The following is a 15,112-nucleotide window of genomic DNA, read 5'->3' as shown; positions in this document are numbered from 1 at the left end:
AGAAATTAGAATTATGGGCTTAAACAGTTTTGACCTTCTAACACAATGTTCAGTAAAGTGTTCGAGAAAAGTTCAATTACACTTTTATCATGTTAACAATGTGAAATACTTAATACAATAACGACGTTTTCTAGATATGTATAAATCAGTTCATAATAATTAGACTGCGGATCTTTATGCATTTACGACGTCTGAAAATTTTCAAAAAAACATTAGATGATAAGATCCCACAGAATTTAGTATGACTTTTATTTATTTCAGATCTACGAACACACTACTGTCACTGCAAATAAGACTTCACACGAATTCCACTTTCTTCAAATTTACATACAAAAATTGGAAACTGCATAAACATTCGCAGTCTAATATTAATTAATACGTGCATAAAAACCACCAGATGGGTTGTAAGCTTCAAATCACTAATCCAACTGTTAAAGATGAGTTAATTAATTTATTATGTTTTGGAAAGCAGGGAGCAGTTACTATATTCACGATGTTCAAATGCTAATAATAATTCTGTGTATAAAACTAAGTCAAAAATGTTCAAATAAAGTTCAATTACATTATTAAAATCGGTAATTTCCCCTGACCACTAATTTGGAATATGAAATGGCTATAAAATCATTATAGCAGAAGTTAGTATGTCATTTAATTCCTAAATATGAAACTACAACGTCATTCAAAAGCTGGAATAATTTATCCTAGAGCAGGTATTCTCAAACTTATTAAATTTTGTACAACATAAATAAGAATCAAAAAATATATGTACCACTATAAAAGCATTTCCCGATTAACATCAATACATCTATCCCAAGTGGAATGTTTATAATCAAAGAATAAACGAAATATTTTGTGTGAAAACTGTACCACCAAAAATAACGTAATGTACCATTACGTAATCTACCATGGTAGATATACCACAGTTTGAGAAACGCTGTTCTAGAGGATTCCAGTGATATGTCACAAGGAGCATTTGAAAAGGAGCAAACAGCGTGACTCACCATTGACCGTCGCGTCGCTATCATCTAATAGTAAGCCATTATGAGCAGGTGATTCACGCCAGGTTGGAAGCGTTACTACCCAGTCTCAATTAAATGTCATAATCTAATCTTGAATTTTTCATGTACAAGCCGAAGCACTTACACCAATTAATGATACTAAACTTTTATGCTAGACTAGCTGATGTATTAATCATAGAATCTATCGAACATAGCTCCTCCTTGCTATGAATGATGTGCACGCCTTGTTTTTAACTGTTCATAGAGATAAGCCTTTACATAATTCAAGCATATAAATATATGTATATGAAAATTGTTTCTAAATTTCTAAAGTATTTCTGAAATCACAAAAATGATGACATTTCGTGTTGTAGCGATAAAAGTTACGGTTTTGTGTCGCGTGAAAACGTACCTTATACCCATGACAAAAAGGCTTTTGGTTACATTCACTCAAAACGAGACATTTGTCATTCGATATTTCGATAGTCAGTTATTTTCGGCGCATTATCTGAATAATGATATTGCGTCAACGGTTGTCCCATTTTATTCGTTTTTAAGCGTTTATAGTCACCGTAAATACCATACAATCACCTAAATAAAGATGTTCTCGTGGTGTGACGATTACTTGTACGATCTGACTAGGACTTTTCCCATTCTAAATCTTATCTTCCATCGCCATGTGAGTCAAGTTCCTTATTTACCTATACCGTTCATATACAATATTATACAATATACATATTAGAGTGGCACAGAAATCATAGAACAATCGGACAAAAATTGGAATCACATTTTGTATCTAGGTCCAGCAGGATAAGAATGGATAATCGAGCAGCATGCCAATGTTTATCTTTTTGTCTACTAAACAATCTTCTTTGCCTAAAAGATATTCTGTAAAATGTCAGATCTCGATCCCTCCGTTTAAGGGTAATATGTATATATAGGGGAGAAAAGCCTAAAATTATTTATCTTTTATTTTCTCTGTATATAAATAAAGGCGAAAATGAAGCTTCAAATTTGCTTTATTCGGGATAGCTTTTTAGAATTTCAAATTTCAAATTAGGTGTTGAAAATAGTCGGCGTAATTGTTGAAGCACAAAGTCGATTTTCTTAAAAACGAAACTTCGGATGAAAAAATGTTACACGAAAATGTTTTTCCTTATTTTTTCATGTAAAATCATTTCTTGCTCTGTTCTGCGATTTCCGCTCAACCATCTAATGGCAGTAACACCTTTCATTTTTCCTGGTCTTGCAGTCGTTTCTAAGAACTTATGTATTCGACAATTGGTTCTTCGTCATCCTTACGCACGTCCTTTTCTATATGACGGTGCGGTTCGCTATCTCTGTGAGTATAATCATCATCTTTCGATCTTCAGATATCCTATATACTTTCTTGTTCATAGGTGATTAAAAAAATTGAAATATTCAACGAGGAAAAGCTGAACTTTTTAAAGGAAAACAGAGAAGTAACCGCGATTATTAAACATCTATCGTAAAACTATTATTCCTGAAAATGATTTATAACGGTTAACAATTGTTTCAGCGATACACACAAGTTGCAGCTCTGAAGAATAAGAAGGCGGAGTACGAAGACACCGTAATCAAAGTAGTTAGTATTGTTGCCAAAATAATTAAAAGTCATAAAAATGATTTACTGTTCTAAAATTTAATCAACAAAACACAGTTGTGATATTTATACCGTTCATTCGTTTCAAGTTACCCGAGTTTATTAGTTACAAAATGTTAAAGGGATATATCTTTTTTTCTTTTGTAGTATGTTTGAAAAAATTACTTATAAATATATATAGACTTGATTCTCGAAGAAGTTGGCCCCGCAGATAACATTGTTCAACACATAATTGAATTTGAAACTATGAGTAAACATTCCTAGGATACGTTCCTTAATTAATAGCGTTTAGTAATAATTCCAAATTCGAAAAAATTATAAATTCGTCGAAAAGTTATTTAATCAATCAATTATATTACTTAAAATATTAATTGAATATTTTTTCAGGCATCGAACAATTCTATGTATATCCTATTCTATATCCGTCTCTATCCTATAACACATACGTAAATATTATTATATTTATTATATTTATTAGCGTTCGGATAAAAAATTTGTTGATAACGAAACCGAGAAACGAATAGAAAAAGATAATGATTACAACAATCACGAAAACACTTTTCAGAAAGAGTCTCAAGTACTGACCACGCTGAAGCTTCTAAACACAGTAAGTAAAAGACCAAATTGTACAAAAACTTCGTATACGAACACGTGAATTACACTGATCAACATGAATGAATTTACAAAGAGTATTTAACATGATCCTTATGCGTTTTCTGATGGTGAATGCAAACCTGAAAATCGTTTTGATCGCCGTCATTTCTTGAGAAATTTAATTTTGGGTTCTTCAAATTTTCAACTTTAGGAATTGTTTTTGCTTTTACCGTAAAGGGCATACAAGTAATTCTCATACAGAACACACACGTGTACAAAAAAATACAAGGGTATATTCTTAACATTACAAACATTTAAATATGTTTAAGCAATATTTGAAGAGAGTGAAACATCTTTAGCGTCTTATTCCTGATTTTTTTAAAGGTGGAACACTCAAAGGATTGTTCCCAAAAACTATCCCTGAAAAATGAATTTTGTTCAAACCTTAATGACTGATTTAAAATTCTGAAAAAATATCTCAAATGAAGCTAACTTGTAGCTTTATGTTCGCCTTTAATTCATCTAAATATCTTAAGTAATAACTGAGAATTTATTGTATTCATTCTCTCTATGATTTATCGAGATGTCTTCGTCGACAGAGCAAACAAAATTTGATTTTTTGAAAGTTTGATACCAGAATACCCCCTTAAATTTAACCATGCACTAGTTAGACAGAAATCGACAAAAGATGGACAGTAGATACTCATCGGCAAGCCTAATAATGATGAAGAAATATACAATCACAAATTTGATTGTTACAGCAGCTAGGTGCGGTAAAGGACCATCTGGCAGAAACGGACAAGAAGCTCGACCAAGTACTGCTCGATTATCTGCAGGAGGAGTTCTCCTAACGCCGGACGGCACTTAATGCCGGACTGTAGCTATACCTTTTAATATTTAATATTTAATATACCTATACCTGTTATATTAACATTTAAAACTTTACCGAACTGTTGTATCGTACAAGATGTAGAGGACCACAAACAAACAAAAATCGTGTGGATAGCTAAATTGATCGTTGTGACTGATAAAAACTCGGTGCATCGTAGAAGTTATAAACTATTATATCTATTAACATTTTTGTGGATAGGAGACTGTTAGTTACCTTGTGATACCTTTTGGAAATTATTTTTTAAATTATCTTTCTACATCGTAGAGTGAATAGGCTTTAATGCTAACATTTTCATTGACGAGTTCAACCGACCTATAGTATCGGACAGAACAATTTATTATTTCGGTTTTAGTGATTGCAAAATACACCCGATCGACATGAATACTAATAAAAAAGTTTACAGGAAAAATATTTAAAATAAACCTCAGATTACTGGAACACTAAAACCGAGACGGACAAACCAAGGGACACTCTGCGCAGTTTGTTTAAAAAATAGTAGAAAAAATTAGATTCGTATATTGACCGTTATATTTGTGTTATATTATTTATTATATTATATTATATTATATTATTAGTAGACTGCGGATTTTATGCATTTATAACAAATAAATAAGTAACTGCAATTTAACACAGTGTAAAGTAGCAAAATTATCGAAGAAAGATAAATGTTGTTAAGTGCCTCCTGTATGTTATCAAAACAATTTTTATTTTTTATTTTTTATTTTTATTTTTATTAGTAATTTTTACTGTGCCCGGTACTAGGGGACACTTCATAATTTCCTAAAATCATATCCACAGTATAATGTTACAGTAAGTCTTAAGCTAATGATTATGGAAATGTCGATTACCTTTCACTTTATCCTGGTTCGCAATCATGTTGAATGTATAAATAACGCAGACTAAAACAGACAGAGACCTTAAATAATCGTCGCTAGGGGAACTCCTCCAGTGTTTTGGTCGCAAAATACCGCGGATGCCAGCTGATTATTATTAAATCCTAGTTGATTTTCACCAGTTGTACGCGAGTCCTGCGGGCGACGTCGTTGACCGAACAACCGAACCGCCGTCAGTCCTCGAGGGAGGTGGTACGGCCTCGCTCGAGAATCTCAAGGTAAATTTTCAATTAAGCGGTGTGGCGCACGTTCGTGGCGCGATGTGGCGCCGAGAGCAGCGCGCGCTACCAGATTTTCGCCCAGTGTGACGCGCTGTAATTGTCACGAAAATTGCTCTGGGCGCGGTTCACCTCTTACTGCTCCGGCGGCCGACGTGTTGTTACACCGTGTTGTTAATTCCGACGAGCGCGTTACAACCGCAAAACCGTGCGGACCGAAAACGCAAACCCGCGACAGATTGCCTGGGAATTCTATTTAGGATACCGCGACCGGCAGATGCGCGACACGTAAAGTTACTTCGATGTCTGTTTACGAAATTGAGTCAGACTATGTGACCACTCGGTTAGTTAAGACGCATTGAATGCCCGCGGTTGTTAGCGCCGTTAGGATTGTACATACACTGTGCGAAGCAACAATGTTAATATTCGGATTAGCGGCTATTATTGTTGAGATTATTGTACTCAATGTAATTGTGTAATATAATGATCATGTTTGTTTAGAATAATGGGATCTAGTAATCCTTGATTGATGGTAATTGCAATGTGGCTACCGCTACGGTAATTCCTCCATTTGCTTAGCGATTGTGAATCGCCTCTTCAACGTATGTGAGTCTGGGTGATATTATGCCAATACCGTAAAGCCTTAATCTAAGAGAAAGGAAACCGTAGAATCTACCGAAAACGAATATCCCCTCCACTGCGGGGCATAACCCGCGAGGGGCCGAGTTATCTCTCTCGCCGAGCAGTGTAGAATGTAAACATGCCGCGTTATCCGATACGGGGTCGGGTATATCTGATATACTAATCCAATTACAAAACTTCTTTATTTTCAGTTATTTTTTTATGGGAATTTTACCAACTTATTTGTCGCATTTTTCTGATTAAAATGACTCTAAACACGATATAATTTGAACTATATTTAGTTTAATGTAGTAAGTTTTGGACGTAGCGAGTAGAGAACCAGCAATTGCGACGGTCGGCAAAAAATAGAACTTTTTTATTTTTACACACACACACACAATTTTCTTCTTATACAACCTTTCTCAAGATATTTGTTACATTTTCCTTACTAAAACAAGCTGTTTAAAAACCTCAAACGGGCTGTAACTCCGTTCATTTGCAAAATTCCAAAAATTTTTTGTTGAATAAGAATACTGAGATAGTCTTACCGGTTAACAAATAAAGGTTCTGGAACCGTCCTTCCCACCGCCTCTGCCTCCCCCCCGAAAATATGGGATCTTTGTCAGTCGACCTCCTGGACAACGTTGCCCGTCTCCATCAACTGCATTTCCAACGACTCCAAATGCACCCGCCAAAATCGGATTCAAGTAACTACGCATCCGTCGAGGCCTCTTCAGAATCAGCGATTCGTCGACGTAAGTACTTTTGTTGGTTTTACATGCCGTGTTGTAATTGTCGACTTGTATTGTGTTTGGCGAAAGCGATATAGCGTCCATCTTTGACAACAGGCTGGTGAAATATCATGGTGAAAGTAGCCTGGAAAATTATCAGGTCATTACAGTACAATCTATAATTGTAAATAGTTAAAAAGAACGTAGTAAAATAGGTGAGTAACGGGCAGATATATTTTTTGCAAAAAGTGAGATGGCATAAAATCATTTCTTTCCGTTTAGTATTCATCTTAACATGCAAAAATCTTTTCATCATTTGCCAAACGTGCTTCACCCAGTGCTGCATAGATCATACACGTTGTAATTTAAATCTAAATCATCGCCTGTCTGCGAAGAAATAGTAGAAAACGTTGGAGGAAGCTAGTCTATTTGCTTGCTATCATGCACTTTCTCTTGTTCCGGCCGAAGTGTATCGATAGTGTTGCTATAACTTGTCCATTACACGGTAAATTAGGTACTGTCACTTTCCCAAGCTCGATCCATAGCCTATCAGTTGAAAGTAGTGGGGGAATGATTCGATTGCATACTTGTTAATATCAGTGTTTATCAATGCCTAAGTGTTGTACTATATTACAAAAAGAAGATTGAAATACCATATCACTGGAATTATTAGACTCCATTCTCTGTCATGTATGAGGTCATCCCATAACTAATACAAATATCCCTTATAAGATATAATCACAACAATTAATACATTCTATAAAATGAGGGAGAATATACAGTGAGTGTAAAAAGTATTCGTACGCCCTTTAAAATAGAATAACTTTTTTATAATTGTACCAAACGACCTGATGTTTTGTAAGCAATTAGAAGCATTGGTTTACAAAATGATATGGAACAAAGATTTTCAAGAACTTATACAATTAGAATTTTAGGTTTTTATATAATTAGTGAATTTTAATAAAATATAGTTAATTTGTACGATATATTCAAATGTAGTTAGGAGCAGTTAGATGTACGTAGGTAATTATTGTTGTTTGAAATTAGGAAAAACAATGATTTTGCGAACACTTTACTTTTTCATAGCCGAGGGGCTGAAAAATAAACTTATCTTTACTTATCACATCGATTCTACTATAATACAATTATTTAAAAGGCGTTATTGTAATTGCTAACTAATTAATTTTTATATTAGGCGCAACTAAATTCGCTTTGAATGGTGGCGACCGTCTGCACGGTAAAAGGAGGAGAAAAATTCGTGGAAATTCATACAGCTCAAACATGACGCGCTTCGACTTTCACAGATTGCACTCGGAATCGCTGAAGAGCGTCTCGACCTTCACCAAATCATTACTCAGACTCTACACCATTTTTCCCAGAAACAGTAAATCCACCACATATTGTTAATAATTTCTGCTTGCAATAAATTTTTGTATAATTAATCTGTTTTTCATGCTCACAGTTTCGAAAAAAAGGATCAGTCTGTAAATTATTACTCGATTTCTATTTTTCTATGTTTATTTGTTGCACGAATATAACTGTATTTGGTACATATTAAAAATGCAACTGCTTTTATATGGAGATCTATCGGACATCTTGTATATTAATTTACATATTTTTAAGTATTTTATTACAGTTGAAAATCTTCATTTATATCGTACTAAATGAAATAATACATTTTATCGAAAAGACTGCGGATCTTTATGCATTTATAGCAAAATTGAGTGCATAAAATTAAACATTGTTGAAAAATGTTAAGAATTGAAGATGTTAATATATGTATGTGATTTCTCTTCTTTTATAATCATTAAGAGAAGACATAACATTCAATTTGGTTTTTATTTCTTGCAATCGATGCAGACAATTTTTATTTTGCATAAAGATCCGCAGTCTAGACATTACTCTTTCACTAATTGTAAGAATTTTTTAAAAACTTACATATACAGATGAAGAGAAGTGCCATGTAGATTCATGGAACAATTTGTGTGTGAAAGTTTTGAAGGTCGCCATGTTAATAAGAAAAATACCAATAAATTGGTATATGATATGGTGTGTAATAATTAAAAAGACCACCAGCAGTATAGAAAGAACAATGAAATGGCTGAAAAATGCACTTTCCCAGAAATTCCGACATGCTCTTCACTATCATGCCATGCAATTTGCTTGTATGTTGTGCTTAACAGCGCAAAACACCACACTTCCACACAATCACTAAACAGTACACAACGCACTTTCGGAATCATGACAGCGAACGAGAAGAAGTCACTCCGACCACAAACAAAATAGTTCTGCGATTGTTACCTCAGTTTCTTCGTGAATGGTTACGGGTGGATTTAGGTGGGGAAATGTAGCGCCTGTTAATTGGACATTGGACGGGGGTGTGTCGGAAGAACTTTAGTTTGAGAAGTGGGGGAAACTGTCAAAGAAATTCCTTTTGGTATTGTCTTCGGTCGTCAATGACGTGATTTATGGAGGTAGTCCGCTCGTCGTTTCGATGGGTCCGGTCCGTCACACGTGTTGTCCATCTGTCGGGGTTGAAGTTGTCTGAGCGCGGTGGTTGTAAAATAATCGGCCAGTTCGACGTCGTCCGCATGCGTTTTTTGCCTGCTAGAACGTCCTCTTCAGGTATATCGCCAGAGCCGGGCTTTTGTACCCGCAGCAATAATATGAAGAAGCGGTACGCGAAGGAACACAGATGATTCTCGAAAAATCAATATGTATCTCCTTGGAAACGATTTCTTTTGTTTCAATCGATCAGCCTTGATCGAATACATTCTGCTGGGAGATCAGAGTTTTCGCGCGGAAATCGTGTTGAGAGCGCATAACTATTTTAATCGTGGCCGTAGTAACTTCTCCTCGTTCGCTGTCACAAGTTCTGTTGAAGTGTGGTGTTTTGTGCTTTGAAAATAGGCTCCGTAAGACAGGCACAGCCATTCGGACGTATCTGCGTAAGTAAATAATAGTGTACTGTGGATCCGACGGAGGAACAGAAGATTCCGAAAGATATAAGGTTTTCTTTCATATTTTGCAACTTCAAATTTATCATCTGATTGGACAGTACTACTTTTTTAAGGAAATTATCACAGTTCAAATATCGAGAATTTCTCGAGAGTGGGAAGTTTAGTGTTCTAATACTTCTTGGATCCACTGCATCTATATGTATTTTTGAATCAATTTTTATGAAAGTTCTCTATGAAATTTTATGGCACCTTCTTAACCCCTTGCCGTATTATTTTCTTTACGGTTACAGTGATTAAAATGTCTTTATTCCCAAAAATGTCGTAGGAGAAAATTTATATTTTTTGTATGGCTACGTTTATTTTAATGGTTAAATATTGATAACAAAAAATCGTAACGTTCATAACAAAAGAAAGGCGTAAAATTCGTATTTGTTAGACTGTGCTTAAAATCTTCATGACGAGTGTGACACGTTAAAATACGGCAAGGGGTTAAAGGTAGGAAACTCGAAAAAGTGTCACTAAAGCTTTTGTAGCTGATTTCAAATTATTATTGCATAACTCTTTTGAAACCAGAGCGGACTTATTTTGCTAAGGGAACTACTGTTATTCCTGAACAAATCGATCCAAAACAGTAAAGTTAATTACAGCGAGTCTCGTATCTTAAACAGTGCACGCACAGAAGATAAACAAGATAGGAGATAACCGTTAGGTACAATGATGAAAGTAACACGGAAGATCGTAAATTAGATATTCTGTATGCTTTTCATTCCACTTCCATTATTCTTACAGTATCTTCCCTTGAGGAATGTTATTTCATTCTAAATGCGAAGCAGCACTTTCCAATTGTTCACGTTCGTCTCTTTGCACATCGAACTTATATCTTACAATCATACTTACTAGTATTTCTTTGTAAAGTTTCATTCGAAAGCTTTTAACCCTTGTGCAGGTTAATACGACTCAAAAGTAAATCATCGTTCCAAATTATATTGTGGCAACTGTTGGTTCAACTAAAAAGTTGGTGATTCTATGTAATTAATTATGTTAAGTTTATTTTTAGAGTCTTGAAATTTAATATTATATAGTTTAGCGCGGAGTAATAATATATTTTAAATTAATTTCTATAATTACTAAGGGAGCTCAAATACCTTTTACGAGTTAGTTTTTATGTTGAATCACCCCTTTATCACCCTGTATATTTTTTTCATAAAATTACAAACAAAGTCTAAACCACTTAATCTATATTTATTAGATTAAGCTACGAACAACTCTTTAATTTCAATTGAATGTCAAATGTTACACCAACTTAGTCGACAAAATATTAATTTATCAATTACATACTGCTGCACATGAGACATTAATTATCAGGTCGTTTAAGATGTTTACGTTTTTCAAAAAACCTCTATAAAACTTGTACGACTTTTTATAGTGTTTTTTCGTTGTTATTAAATACCGATAGAACATTCTCGTATTTATTATGCCCATTGAAGCATACTGCAGTAGACTGAAATCGCATAAATCGCCGGAATAGGTATGTACGTTACGTAGCATTGGGCTTTGAAGGTTAACCGGTAATTGTGCGTAATTAATCGAAGTATGTATTGCATGTATGTATGTTTCAACTACCATGGATCTGATCTGGAAGCGGTCATATCACTAACCTTGAAAGAACTGGTTACTGCGAAAAGATTCCCTTTGTTTTGCGCATGTATATCGTAAGGTTGAAATTTAAAGCCTGTGTGTTTTATAAAAAGGGGAATACCTTGAAAACTTGATGGAACGAAGATCCTTTGTCGTAAATTTATTGGCAATAAATTCTGCGCTCGGTAATGAAGAACATCATATCCATAAAAATTAAAATCGTAATATTCAAGTTCGTCGACATTTGTGATATTAAACAGAAGAATTCTTTCTTCCGTTTGTATGAAATAAATATAAGCAAATGGTACTTTTAATACGACCAGTTCGGTACGATATAACGATGAAAAAGAGGTTTTAGTTATTATAGATTAATATATACTTTTCATTGAGACGAGAGAGAGTTTGCTGGAATTAATGAGAATTATTTTCGTAAAAGAATAAAAATTATTTTGCCCCTTATAAAAGGGGGATTTATTTTACAGAATTCATTCATTTTTACGAAAGAACTTTTCCATAAAAGCTTCCCATTCGATGTCACTGGTCCATTCAGTAGTAAAGAGAGATCTTTTGTACGTTACGGACAAAGAGTTATCAAGAGCGTAATAAAGCCAACGTTTATGCGCGATTTAATTCGAAAGAAAAGAATTTTTTCGCGATAAACCATAGAAATGAGAGAAACTACATACAGTGAACATTACATCAACCGAATAAAAATGTTATTCTTTGTTGTACTAGGGGAGCAAAACCGCCTATTTCCTTAGCATTAAAGAACAATTCAATATCTTTTATAATAACATCACAGTATTTGTTTAAAGTTGAAAAATACGTTTTTAATCTTAAAGTCATGTTTCTCAAAAACTGTGCATCTATAAGAGAAAAATTAAGGGCAGATTCACCGAACAGTAATTGTTGACCATGAAAAAAGATTGATTTTGTTGGACAGAGTAATATGTCGTGCTTTAGACTTAAACTTCAGATATTTTGATTTAAATTTGTTGACGTATCTTGTGATTACAGAATGTAAACAGCTGTATTTATACATTACATAATAGTAAAAATAATAGAGCGTAAACTTATTCTATAGCTCGTAAATAAGAACCGCTTTTGATTCTAAACGACACTAACGATTCCATTCCAATCAGCCGAGCAAAGAATCACGTTTCTCCTTTTAGAATATGTTGACTGCCGCTCCAACCATCTATGCGTGACGGAATTATTTTTCCAGGTCTAGAAAGTATCTTCCGTCTTGATGATAGGTACATTTTATTTCCAATTTGCTGAAACCATTTGCGAAGAAAATAGAGAGGTTCGTTTCATTACAGTTTTTTTTAAAGTTGCTAGACATATATGTATTGGAATTTTTACGAGACTACAGATTTTATGCATTCACAGTACTCGTAGATATACATGATAAATGACAACAAAAAATTTGAAGGATCTTTAAAATAGTTTTCATCTCATTAGATTTTTATGTAAATGTAGTGCGTTATTTATAAATGTAGAAATTTAATTTAAGAGTTCTACTCCGTCTGCTAAGTAAAAACTAGGATAAGAACTTGTCCAACCCCTAACATTAGTAAATTTTAGCCAATTGTACATGCTATTTCAATGGTGAGATTTATAATGAGAGAAATAATTTTTTTTATGGCCAATTTTTGTAAGTAGTTTCGTAAGAAACTAATTGTAAATTTCAATGTATACATACATTAGGTCTGCCGGAAAGTTCTGTTTAGCTTTATAATTTATTTCCGTTACATATGTATTATGGTACGGTCCCTTTCGCGCTACCGTATATTATACCACATGCTGACTTTTTAAATATCTAAACGACGTTCTGTCTACGAAAATTATTTTGTTAATAACTTTTTAAGGAACAAGGAGAGACGGCTAAAGCCTTCCGGAGATTATTTCGGAAAATATCCTTGATATATCTGTGGTTGTCGGGAAGAACGCCGCATGGCACAATTTCAAAAAATTTGAGTTTATGCATTCATTGAGCTTCGTAGTATAGGAATGACGTATTTACCAGAAAAAAGTCATGCAAACAAATTCGAAAGGCTGGAAAAAATAATACGATTTAACCGATGTCCTATATGTCGAAGCATTAGCGATCAAAACTTCAAACGGCTATATCTCGAAAGTAAAAGTGTGTGACATGCGGCGTTCTTCCTGACGACCACAGATATATGGCATATGTATGTATGTACAGGCAAATTGCAATGCGTTGATATATGTTTGTTAATTACTTCTTTTTTTGTTATGCTTCCATTAACTATCTTGACTGCGGATTTAATACAGTGAGAATGAATAAGTGAAATACAAAATTGTGAAGACATTGAAATCAATTAAAAGTGTTGTAATGTTGGTACATTATTTTCGACTTTTTCGAATTTTTATTTGATTTCTGTGTTTTACAATGATTTATAAAATTTATACTTTGTTTGCCGTCTGCAGTCTACTTATTTGATGTAACAAAATGCTTGAAGATCAAAAATGTAGAATTAAACTTACTTTTGTCCGCTCAGTTTCTCTACTTGCTTTGTTGTTTTAAATAAACTATCTTTTGTTCCATCCGCTGTTGTAGTTTCCTCGCTTCGATTAATTTATACGCGATGTAGATATTTATAAAAAATTCATTTCTGCTTCAAAATAAAAATTCAGTTTTTACAAATTGTGTTCGTTATTGTATACATTACCATTTAAACTTTTTCGTATACACCGCTTTATGCCTGATGGATAAAAGTGGAATATACAAAAATCGCTTTTTATATACTGCTTGTAGTTGTAAGTAGGCATGAAAATTGAACTTTGTTAGTAAAAACTGAGATAAGAACTGTGAAGTTAGGATTTACTGTTAGTTCAAAGCCATTACTTCATGTCCATTGCCATGTCCCGTCACTACCGCTCACAATCCTTAGCTCATATTTCCTCGACAACAGCCACATACCTTCCAATATGATACCATTATCGGTCACTTGAATTCTTCTTTCAAGCATTCCATTGCACAATAATTATCGTGGACGATTAAATCGCCCGGTGGCTAATTTATTCATTAGCTCATTCAATCAGTCCACGAAACAATATTTTCGCTGTGTAACGCTATATGTGAATATAAATAAAAACTACAAAAATCGAAGTTATTCTTTCGTGTTGCGACATAACATTAGGTCTACTGTACGATCTATTTTGAAAGTTGTTCGGACTTTGTGAAACTTTTGTGGTCGCTAGTTCGGCGGTCTAACTATCGGTTTACTGTTACGAAAGAATCGAGCGGCGGCGGTAGGATCCTTGACTTTTTTATTTTCCACGGATCAGCCTTACATGAGGTTGCACCAGTTCTCGGCAGAGCGGTTCACAATATGCCGAGGGAACAAGGCGCGGCGCGAGATCGGCCGATCGAATCGCGGCGAGTTGCGGGCGAGTGTCCAACTTTCACTGACAACTTGTTAGGTCCGCCGCTAGCCGTGGTTTCGGATCATTCACAGTCATTCCACGACGTCGGTAGGCCGCGGCGGCAGCGTCGGCGAATTCACCCATCGGAGACGCACGTCAGACTCGCGACGTTCGACACGATCTACGGACGCGATCAGTCCCGATCTTCCATTACCGTTCGTGCAACTATTATCAGTTTTCATTCCCAAGGGCACCGGAACCCTTGTACCGATTAAGCAAACGAACTTCTCGCATCTCTTGGATATTTACCTTGTGATTGTGTCAGTGATTTCCAACGACCAACGATCGGTGTGGTTTTTATGATCGATCATAGTGAGAAATATCCGAAAGTTGTATTCAAAAAAATATCTAGACAGATGTTTTTTTACCTTTTGTGAAGAAAAGGGAGTTGGCGAGTATTTTGAAATATAAAACGGAAATAGGATTGAGATGTGTCTTGCTGGTCGAGAAATTCTATGATATTGTTTATGTGCACGGGCTGCGACGCGGA

At 34.6% G+C, this 15,112-nt stretch overlaps 1 protein-coding gene and 1 long non-coding RNA gene across 2 annotated transcripts in view; one reads left to right on the top strand and one right to left on the bottom strand.

Annotated features, from left to right (window-relative positions):
- The window catches only part of LOC143207599 (uncharacterized), a 124,695-nt gene extending 110,010 nt beyond the window's left edge, over positions 1 to 14,685 (bottom strand). Inside the window, exons 1-2 of the long non-coding RNA XR_013008697.1 lie at positions 14,117 to 14,685; positions 6,389 to 6,716 (exon numbers count right to left, since the gene is read on the bottom strand). This is a non-coding gene — a long non-coding RNA (uncharacterized LOC143207599). The remainder of the gene's footprint in view (positions 1 to 6,388; positions 6,717 to 14,116) is intronic.
- Positions 978 to 8,154, top strand: LOC143207596 (uncharacterized). Its single transcript, XM_076421269.1, has 9 exons — positions 978 to 1,677; positions 2,251 to 2,340; positions 2,399 to 2,461; positions 2,539 to 2,604; positions 3,188 to 3,229; positions 3,978 to 4,031; positions 5,110 to 5,219; positions 6,405 to 6,595; positions 7,767 to 8,154. The coding sequence occupies exons 1-9, from the start codon at positions 1,600 to 1,602 to the stop codon at positions 7,976 to 7,978; spliced, it is 906 nt and encodes a 301-aa protein (XP_076277384.1). The 5' UTR covers positions 978 to 1,599; the 3' UTR covers positions 7,979 to 8,154.
- Positions 14,686 to 15,112: the final 427 nt, after the last annotated feature.

The sequence above is a fragment of the Lasioglossum baleicum genome, chromosome 3 (genome assembly GCF_051020765.1).
Source record: "Lasioglossum baleicum chromosome 3, iyLasBale1, whole genome shotgun sequence".
NCBI classification, from domain to species: domain Eukaryota; kingdom Metazoa; phylum Arthropoda; class Insecta; order Hymenoptera; family Halictidae; genus Lasioglossum; species Lasioglossum baleicum.
Note: the sequence above shows the minus strand (reverse complement) of the source record. Positions and strands in the feature narration are given on the sequence as shown.

Excerpts from the sequence above, each read along its gene's own strand:
- LOC143207596 (XM_076421269.1), top strand. The coding sequence starts at position 1,600 with ATGTTCTCGTGGTGTGACGATTACTTGTACGATCTGACTAGGACTTTT. Across the intron at positions 1,678-2,250 it reads ATCTTATCTTCCATCGCCAT|TCGTTTCTAAGAACTTATGT; the intron begins GTGAGTCAAGTT and ends CTGGTCTTGCAG. Across the intron at positions 4,032-5,109 it reads CGGACAAGAAGCTCGACCAA|TTGATTTTCACCAGTTGTAC; the intron begins GTACTGCTCGAT and ends ATTAAATCCTAG.